At 45.7% G+C, this 10108-nt stretch overlaps 1 protein-coding gene across 1 annotated transcript; it reads right to left on the bottom strand.

The window, feature by feature from the left end:
• Positions 1-3417: 3417 nt before the first annotated feature.
• On the bottom strand, positions 3418-10000 carry LOC309335076 (uncharacterized protein). The gene is made up of 4 exons (XM_081850018.1): positions 9791-10000; positions 7482-7586; positions 6182-6311; positions 3418-4892 (listed from the first exon to the last, which is right to left on the bottom strand). The coding sequence occupies exons 2-4, from the start codon at positions 7579-7581 to the stop codon at positions 4616-4618; spliced, it is 507 nt and encodes a 168-aa protein (XP_081706144.1). The 5' UTR covers positions 7582-7586; positions 9791-10000; the 3' UTR covers positions 3418-4615.
• Positions 10001-10108: the final 108 nt, after the last annotated feature.

Here is a 10108-nt window from a genome sequence, read left to right as displayed (position 1 = left end):
TGGGGCCTCTCGAGAACCGTCGGGTTGTGGAAAGGGCACTTCGGGGGTCATCTAGCGCAACCCGCTGCAATGATCCCCGTGCAATGCAATGCAATGCGTACTTCTCGTCTTGTTTTAGGACGGCTTCGCGGGCTAGGAGGGGAAACAACGGGGCGGGGCGGGGGGTAGCGGACGAGAGGTTGGTTCAGATGCCCTGACGGCTCAAACTGCATTTGAGTTATAAATGCAAACGTGGCCGGGAGGGAAATCTGCTTGAAGAAAACTGCAAGCCCGGAGAGGGATGGAGCGTCCATGTGCAGAGACAGTCTACCTCTGAATACCAGGCTTGTATGCAGGACTAGACTGCCCCTTGTTCTGGCCCTGCAGATCCCTCTTCTTTTTTCTCTTATAAGCTGCTTAGTTCATTTTCTGGTCGATCCCCAGCTTTCAGGGCTACAGAAAATAGGTATGTTCTAAGAGCTGGTGCCACCGATTCTTGGCGTGAAAAGCAAAAAGGGAGTTATAGCACTGTGGAACCAGCAGAGGGCATCACTGCCCGCCGTGGGACAGAGCTATATTTGGGAAATAAACCAGGATAAAGCGGAAGACTGAGCCATGGGGAGTAGGGAGAAATGTGGAACTGATAAATCAGGTGCGTTTGGGCCTAATCCAGAGGCTGGCTTCTCCCTTCAGCACAGAATCCAGTCATTCAAGTCCTTGTTACTTCTGACCATTATGCCTTCCATATGCCATAATAAACCATACATGTTCATCTCACCACTGTAGTTGCTGCACTTAAAAACCATTCAGAGCTCTTGCATCAGTCACAAAAATCACACAGCCAAAATAAAAAAGTGCAATTATTATTATTATTATTTGAAGTATTTTTAGTCTGTTCTTAAAAAAAACCAAAAACAAACCCAACAGGTCTCCCAGAATGGCTTGTGAAACTAGTAAGATTTTCAGCCTGAGGGCAGGGACTATTAAAAGGTTAGATGTACATACACAAGTGTGGAAGTTTTGTAGCTTTGGGGATTTTTCATGTAGAACTATTATATACATACATACAGAGAGAGAGAGAGACAGACACAGAGAACGAGCGCCTGGTATTATAAAAGTCATCAGAGCTAAAGGTAGAAATCTGATTTTTTAAAAGCCCTTTTTAAAACATGTATGCATTTAGAGTAAAAGTACAGCATATGTGAAGCTACAGAATGATTCATTCCCTAATTTGGCATTCCACTTCGGACAGGCCATGAGCTGCATCTGTACAAGTAAAGGACTTCAACTCTGTGACATAGTGACTATGATGGATGGCACCTTGGTGCTTCTGTACTGCCTTAGATTTGTCCATTAGGTCAGGAACAAAGTGGCTTGGGAAGTGTTATATTGAAATAAGGGCAACATTTAGGGAAGCTTCCAATGAAAGCTTTGATAAATGTTCTTAGACTTGATCCATTTGGCAACGTACAAAGGTTAGACTGATTCTTCATCTTGCTACAAAACACGGGTGTACTTTGGCTTCTAGCTTCATAAGCAAAGCAACTGTTATTGGGACAGTGTGTTGCCTCGTTTGTCTTTATTTAAGGTTACAGTTTAAAAGATAGTAGGGAAAGCATATAAAAATAAAATATGGATACAGGGATTTCAGTGCCAAATGCTCCAGCTGAACTTGAATAGCTGGGAGACTTGTTACAGCAGAGCTTTCCAAACGTTTCATGTTGGTGACACACTTTTTAGACCTGCATCATTTTGTGGCATGGTAATTCAGTTTTGCTACCCAGCCGGAGGCTAAATTAACCCCTTCTCAGAACGTGGGGAAGCGTTTGCATGACACACCTAGCTACACACTGCAGCCGACACACGGTTTGGAAAGCTCTGTGTTAACAGCTTTTCATCAGGAGAAATGTTGCACTTTCCACTTTGGCCACAGGGCACCTTGCTGAAAATTCACTCACTTGTACAACTGGAAGAAAATCGCTTGCCCTGCAATGTTGTTGAAAGTTTGGCAACAACAACAGAAAAGTGAGTAGAAAACTTTGCGGACATAATGCAATATAAAGTGAGACTAAGTGGAGCAAAGCTTGGAGGACACACTTTCCCCCATTTCCATATGGAAACCCTTCCACGATGGCAGTTATCGAGCTGAATCTCTTGCAGTTTTATCCTGTATGATTTTTGACCTGTTTTAAGAGTTTACCTGGAGGTGCTTTTGGAGGCTTTAACACCCACGAACCAATGTCTGGCATGAATTGCATAGCTGACATGCTCCAAGCAAACTTTTACTGAAATCTCCAGTGGTGTGCGGTGAAATTTTTCATAAGGGAACATCCAATATACCATCTCAGGCCTATTTAATTGCTCATCTTCTGACATTGTGTATGCCATCAAATGCCAGCCGTGCACTTCAGCTCTCTATATTGGACAAACAGGCCAAACCCTACGCCAAAGGATAAATGGACATAAATTTGACATCAGGAATCACAAGACAGAGAAGCCAGTAGGAGAACACTTCAGTCTCCCAGGACATTCAATACAGGATCTCAAAGCAGCTGTCTTATTACAAAAGAATTTCAGAAACAGACTTGAAAGAGAAGTTTAAACCAAGGTTGCAGTCACCAAAACAGAATGTCTAGTTGCCATACACACACACACACACACACACACACACACATATATATATATACATATATATATATATATATATACACACACACACATACACAGAGTGGTACCTCGGGTTAAGAACTTAATTCATTATGGAGGTCCGTTCTTAACCTGAAACTGTTCTTAACCTGAGGTACTACTTTAGCTAATGGGGCCTGCCGCGCGATTTCTGTTCTCATCCTGAGGTAAAGTTCTTAACCTGAGGTAATATTTCTGGGTTAGCGGAGTCTGTAACCCGAGGTACCACTGTATATATATATTTCTAACACTGGCTGATGCCACTTATTTTTTTGGTATGGAGGTGTTGTCAGGTATGCTGAATCCCAGGCGTTGACACTTGAAATCCCCTGTGCCTCGCAGCAATTTAAACCTGCTGGGCTGGTTGGGGGTGGGAATGTCAACGATTCTCCACAGCCTTGCCTTCCCATCATCCAAATGCTAACATGTTGGCCCTGAGAAGGAGGCTGGGGGTGGGGGCAAGATGCAGAGAAATGAAGGGCAAGTGCCCATCAGCCATACCGAACACTGAGAGAGAGGAGTGTCTGTTAGCTCCCCAGGGGAATGGGGAGTATTATATAAAACTCAGTTACTCATAATCTGGCTCCAGCTAATCTGTGATGTTTGGCTATCTGGCACGGCATTTCCCATTTCCGAGAAGGGGCCTCGGCCTGTGGAGCCAAGTTGGGGGTGGGCGGCAAGGGAAGACAGATCCTGTTTACACTTCATTCTGCTGGTTTTCTCGTGACACTGGGTGGAGGTGGGTCGTTTTTATTTATTTTTTATTTTATTTAAAGGAAAAGCAACATTCCAGGCTAAGAAGCAAATGGCAGCCAGGGGAGCCGACTACCTAATTCAAATGGCATGACTTCGCTTTCAAAGCATGACTAGGTTTCCGTCCAAGGTGCCATTTAGGCATAACGCGGCTGAGATTTTCAGTGCGCTATCACCAAGTATGGCATCTGCACACTCCTTTACATAACCTGCATAGGGTCTGCGCGCACGTTTATGGCGTCTGTCACTTTAATAAACCTACATCTAGGAAAAGCAAAGCCGCTCCTGATTGAACACTCTTTCTGGTATGCGAGAAGAGATTGAGTTTGCACTTAAAAATGGACACACAGGGGAGAAAAAACTAATTTAGAGTCTGAATTCAGAGTTATCTGCTTGCCTCCGCAGTATGTGCAAGCACAGTTCCGTTGCTATTTATCAACTGCCTTCATTTGCTCCCACTAGCAAGAGGGCGGGCGGGGGGAACAGATGCGATTATTCCTCAGTTGCGTTCAGTATTTCTTGAGGCTGTACATGTTAATGCTTATGGGAAACTCTAGAGCACAACATCTGGAAGGCAAGAGCCTATGCACTGGCATCCTCTGTAAGATTCTGTACCCTGGAAGTCTAAGCATTACTACATCCTACGACGAAATGTAAGGCGTTGGCTGCAGCTGTCAGAAATGAACAGATTCCTATGCAACTGCCAGACACTTCCTTCGACTGTGCTCGACAAAGATTACCTGTGACACTGGTGCTGTGGCCACAGCAGTATTTATTCTCAAGGTTCTACGACACTGGAAATGTGCAAAGTGTAGCGCATCACCTTTTCTGAGATCCGTACAATACTGATAATACTGAGAAGTGCCTCGTTCCCTGTCAGGTTGAGCTGTGTGAGAGGATTTTAAGGAACAGGCCCCCTTGAGAATCAAACCACCCTCTTTGGATGGAACCATGCAGATAAACTCTACAGTCCCCAGAATCCATCCTCCTTATACCTTTTGCAGTGCAAGCACAGACTGAAATTGTTGCCGCAGACTCACTAGCCAAGGAAAGGCTTCTATCTAGGTCTCTGTCTCTCACTGAATCCAGACTTTCAGAGGGGAAAAAAGGATAGACAGATAGATACATTTGGTCTCTAAAGGAGTTGGTAAGATCCGGAACACTCCGGAACAGAGGAGGAGACCCCTCAGCAAAGCTTCTACTGTGTTCCACCTGTCAGTGATTCTGTGGGTTTTCTCCCGTTCCGAATCAGGACCCTCCGGCGCTTGGCTGGCAAGGGGAAACTTGCTTTCTCCACCTCTGGTTGGGCAACCCTGAGGGGGGTCTTAGCAACAGGCTGGCTCTGGCCTTTTTTGTTCATCTCATCCACAAAAGACTCCACTCCTTCAAAGCGCGTGGTCAGTTCTCCAAGCCGTTCCTTGAGGGCGTTGAATTCTAGGTACAGGTCGTTGAGGGCGTCGGAAAGTGGCTTGATCCTAGAAAGGAAAGGAGCAAGGGAAGGTGTAAAACAAACAAGAGAAATTCCTCTATAGTGGGCTACAAAGCCCAAAGCAAGGAGCACTTCCACAGCAGCCAATAACATACCCACCAACATTTCTCCAGTGAAAACAGGGATGTCCTATTCCATCTTCATTATCTGTGATTGGACCCGGCTGGGATTTTGTCACCGCCCCCCTCCCCAGGATGGCACCCAGGGCAGACTGCACCCCCCTTGCTCTGCCTCTGCACATGAGAAGTGCCGGAACTGAGTTCCAGCTGGAAAAAAAAGCCCTGATAATAATATTAATTCTTCTTCTTCTGTTATTTATATCCTGCTTATCTGACTGGGTTGCCCCAGCCATTCTGGGCGGCTTCCAACATATATAAAAGCATAATAAAACATTATACATTTTAACTTCCCTATACAGTGGTACCTTGGGTTACAGATGCTTCAGGTTACAGACGTTTTAGTTAAAGACTTCACCCAGAAATAGTACCTCGGGTTAAGAACTTTGCTTCAGGATGAGAACAGAAATCGTGCGGCGTGGGAGGCCCCATTAGCTAAAGTGGTACCTCAGGTTAAGAACAGTTTCAGGTTAAGAACAGACCTCCAGAATGAATTAAGTTCTTAACCCGAGGTACCACTGTACAGGGAAAAACTTCCCTATACAGGGCTGCCTTCAGATGTCTTCTAAAGGTTGTATAGTTACTTGTCTCCTTGACTTGGGGTGATTGCATAACTCCATACCCTCCAAATTTTTTCTAATGAAAACAGGGACATCTTAAGGCAACCCAGAGCATTCTGGGATCAAATCAGATGGCTTCTGTAAATCCAGGATTGTCCCTGGATAATAGGGACCCATGAACCTCAGCCAACATGGCCTACGCTCAGGGATGATGGGAGTTGTAGTCCTACAACACCTGGAGGGTAACAGCTTAAGACAGAGCCTTCACAACAGTGTCCCCCCAAACTTGGGTCTCCAGCTGTTTTTGGACTACAACTCCCATCACTGGTCCTGCTAGATAGGGATGATGGGAGTTGTAGTCCAAAAACAGCTGGAGACCCAAGTTTGGGAGGCACTGCTTTTACAACTTGTAGCCCACAAAACTGAAAACAGCCCCTTGGCCACGCACTTCCAAGATTGCTGCCAAACAGTCTGCTTTATTGAGTCCCAAGTAGGCGGCCATACATGACCTGCCGAACCCAAGATGGTGACTGTACAGCAGGTTTGCACAGATCACAGCAGAAGTCCATTTTGTTGCCACCTTTACTACCCAGGCTCACCTTCCATAGTCAGGCAACACAGACTGGTGGTCAAAGAGGAGAAGATTCTTCATTTGAGACACAATAGCAAACTTCCAGTTGTCCAGAACAACAGTGAGGTTGGCACATCCCCTCGTGTTTACTTTTTCAGCTGGAAGAGAGAATTGGGAGTATGAGAGAACATCATAGTAGTAATACAGTCGTACCTTGGAAGTCAAACAGAATCTGTTCCGGAAGTCCGTTCAACTTCCAAAACGTTTGGAAACCAAGATGCGGCTTCTGATTGGCTGCAGGAAGTGTTCACAAGAATGTTTGCAAACCGGAACACTCATTTCAGGTTTGCGGTGTTTGGGAGCCAAAATGTCCGAGTACCAAGAAGTTTGGGATGCAAGGTACAACTGTAATAATATAGAAGAACATACACCTTTCTCTGAACTATAGCAGTTCTGCAGTTCCATTTCCTGGCTCGGAAGGGGAGGGCTCCCCCACCATTTCCATCAGACCAGAATTTGAATCATTTGTCAGACTAAATAATTGCAAACAAAAAGCGCACATATGAAATCCATCCTAAGACAGATGGAATTAGAATAAACTTGGTTTATCAGCTGCATTTTAAAACTATGTAACCCACCTTGTTCACATCTGTTGATGGATTAAGAAGTTTATATAAAGACCAAAAATACATTCTAATACAAAATATACACAACTGAGAACATGGAAGCCTCTTTAGAAACTGAGGTGTTATTATATTCGATGTCGAGACTACATATGCCAAGAGAGGGAGGGGAATATACAGAACTGCCATTCTTTAAACATTTAATTTCAGGGAATTTGTTTCCCTAGAAGTATATCCCTGGAAGTATATCCTCAAGTCTATCATGGTGACAAGATATAGAGAGTGGGAATGGATTTATGGGTAAATCAAAAAATGCTCAAACAGGATTAAAGCTCTACAGGATAGGGGCAGAGGGGAAGTTTAATCTTCTGTCCACAGTTTCAAAAGCATTGCAAATGTATGCAGGGGAGATTTGGGTCTTGTGTTCAAAACCTTCACAAAAGTGGGGTTTTTTATGCTGACAGTTCAGAAACCAAGCTTACTTTCTTAACTGTCCAGTGTGAGTTGGCTGGCTAGAGCCCATGTACCCTATTAGTTTTGTGTTAGCTTTGCAAAACCAAGAAGGCAGGACCTGCGCATGGATAGTAAAACCGGGAAATCTGCAGCCCCAAATGCACATTTGCAAATGGAAATGAGACAAAAGACAAAACAAGCTTTGCGTGGCATCAGCCCACTCTTTGGCACCCAGCAAATCTGGAACCTTACCTTCAGATCTGTAGTCCCATTCTGACGTCGCCTGCTGCCTCTTTGGTTTGGCGGCACAACAGATTGCCACCAAAAGCAGTAGGGAGAAGATCTGTCTCATGGTGCCTTTGCAGAGGGACAGGAGAAGGAAAAATGCATCAGAAAAGCCTCCCTTCCCCAAGTACTAGTTCCGCAACAACAGTCCCCTTTCCTCACCCCTATCGCTTTGATGGCTCCCATATGGACATTTCCCAGCCGGGATGGTCACAAGCTGTTCATACCAAATGGAAAAGGGAAAAAAGGGCCTCTCTGGCTCTGCAGCCATAGCAACGTCACACTTGCATGTGTCCACTTATAGGTCAGATCCCGGCAAGTCTGTGTGCGTCAGGCACAAAGGGAATGTGGCCCAGTGGTGTGAACCAGTGATGCAAGAATCTGGACCCAGGTTTTCCTGAGTTGTTTCCATGCCACAAAACGTGCCAATGTTGTGTACCCACAAGTATGGCATTAAACCTTCTACTCTTATTTGGGGGAGGAGAGAAAGGCATACCCTCCAACATTTCTCCGATGAAAATAGGGACGTCCTACCTATTTCATAAGAATAATTTTATTATTATTGCCCCAGCCACTCTGGGTGGTTTCTACCATATATAAAAACATAACAGAACATTTAAAAACAATTAAAAACTTCCCTATGCAGGGCTGCCTTCAGATGTCTTCTGAAGGTTGTATAGTTACTTATCTCTTTGGCTTGAGGGTTGCATAACGCCATACCCTCCAACATTTCTCCAATGAAAATAGGGACGTCCTAAGGAAAAGTGGTGGAGGAGACTCTTGAGAGTCTCATGGACTGCAAGAAGATCAAATCTATCCATTCTTAAGGAAATCAGCCCTGAGTGCTCACTGGAAGGACAGGTCCTGAAGCTGAGGCTCCAATACTTTGGCCACTCCCTGGAAAAGACCCTGATGTTGGGAAAGATTGAGGACACAAGGAGAAGGGGACGACAGAGGATGAGATGGTTGGACAGTGTTCTCAAAGCTACCAGCATGAGTTTGACCAAACTGCGGGAGGCAGTGGAAGACAGGAGTGCCTGGCGTGCTCTGGTCCATGGGGTCACAAAGTCGGACACGACTAAACGACTAAACAACAACAAAGGAAAAGCGGGACATTCTGGGATCATATCAGAAACTGGGATGGCTACTGTAAATCTGGGACTGTCCCTGGAAAATAGGGACACTTGGAGGGTCTGGAGCAGCCAGAAAAGCATTTGCTACATCCTTGTAGTGGAGACAGAGCTGAGAAGGGCTGGCAGCACAGGACAGGATACATACCAAACCTGCATCTACAGTAGCGACTACAGACAAGGAACAAGGCAGAATCTCTAATCTGTAGCCTTGGGACCAGTAACAGAAGGCTCTCTTCATTTTGACCGGCCCAACAATAATTATCTGCGTAGTCAGGCTGTTTATCTGGGTTGCTCTACATGCTTCTGCTTGGTTGCTGGAAAATGTTGGCTTATCCTTTGCTTGCATCTGCTTCCTACCCGTGATCTCAAGGGTAACCCCAAACATTTTAATCCAAAACATGAAGAAACAGCAGATACTTCGCAGGGCTGGATACACTAGAATCTTCTCGGATGTTAACTCCATTCTTTCCTGTGATTTTTGTGCTGACAAGCTGTTTGGATGAGAGGCTAAGAACAGACGGTACGACAGCTCAGAACTTTTGTGTGCTGTCTTCATCCTGGGACCCTTGCTTGCCTCCTCTATTAATTCTCTTCCAAGACATCAGAGCCACTGCAATGGGCCCCAATAACATACAGGAGACACTGCTGGGAACTGTGTCCGAATAGGAGACAGAGATCTGGCACTAGCAAAGGGTACCCCAAGGGACGCAGGTGGTGCTGTGGTCTAAACTACTGAGCCTAGGGCTGGTCGATCAGAAAGTCAGCGGTTCGAATCCCCATGACGGGATGAGCCCCCGTTGCTCGGTCCCAGCTCCTGCCAACCTAGAAGTTCGAAAGCACGCCAGTGCAAGTAGATGGCGTTTCCGTGCGCTGCTCTGGTTTGCCAGAAGCGACTTAGTCATGCTGGCCACATGACCAGGAAGCTGTCTGCGGACAAACACTGGCTCCCTTGGCCAGTAAAGCGAGATGAGAGCTGCAACCCATCGTCTGCGACTGGACTTAATGGTCAGGGGTCCCTTTACCTTTTAAAGGGTACCCCAGAAACCCGGCAACCCCTTTAAAGGATGTTCTCCCCAAGTAGCTTGAGAGCCAATAATGCTCAGAACTAGGTTTATAGACTGCAAAAAAGGAGAAACTCCTTACCTGTTGAACAGAGAATCAGAGATGGTAAATTGTGGCAGTTGCTCTTTCAAGTCCAAGGGTTTTCTTCTCTCTCTCTCTCTCTCTCTCTCTCTCTCTCTCTGGCCAAGGTCTGCCTCTCTTCGCCTTATAGCCAAGCTGCCCTGGAATTCTGCCAAGCCACACAGCAGTCTTCTAATTGCAAACAGATCCTTTGGGCCTATTGAGAGGCCCCCAGGCCATGGCTTGTTTCCTTCGAAAGGGTGGGGGGGGGGGAGGAAGGAAGGAGGAAGCCTACAAGACAGTGGAACTCCTCCCAGAAATTACAAAAGTACAATTCAG

Source organism: Podarcis erhardii (assembly GCF_964252035.2).
Source record: "Podarcis erhardii genome assembly, chromosome: 2".
Lineage (NCBI taxonomy): Eukaryota > Metazoa > Chordata > Lepidosauria > Squamata > Lacertidae > Podarcis > Podarcis erhardii.
Note: the sequence above shows the minus strand (reverse complement) of the source record. Positions and strands in the feature narration are given on the sequence as shown.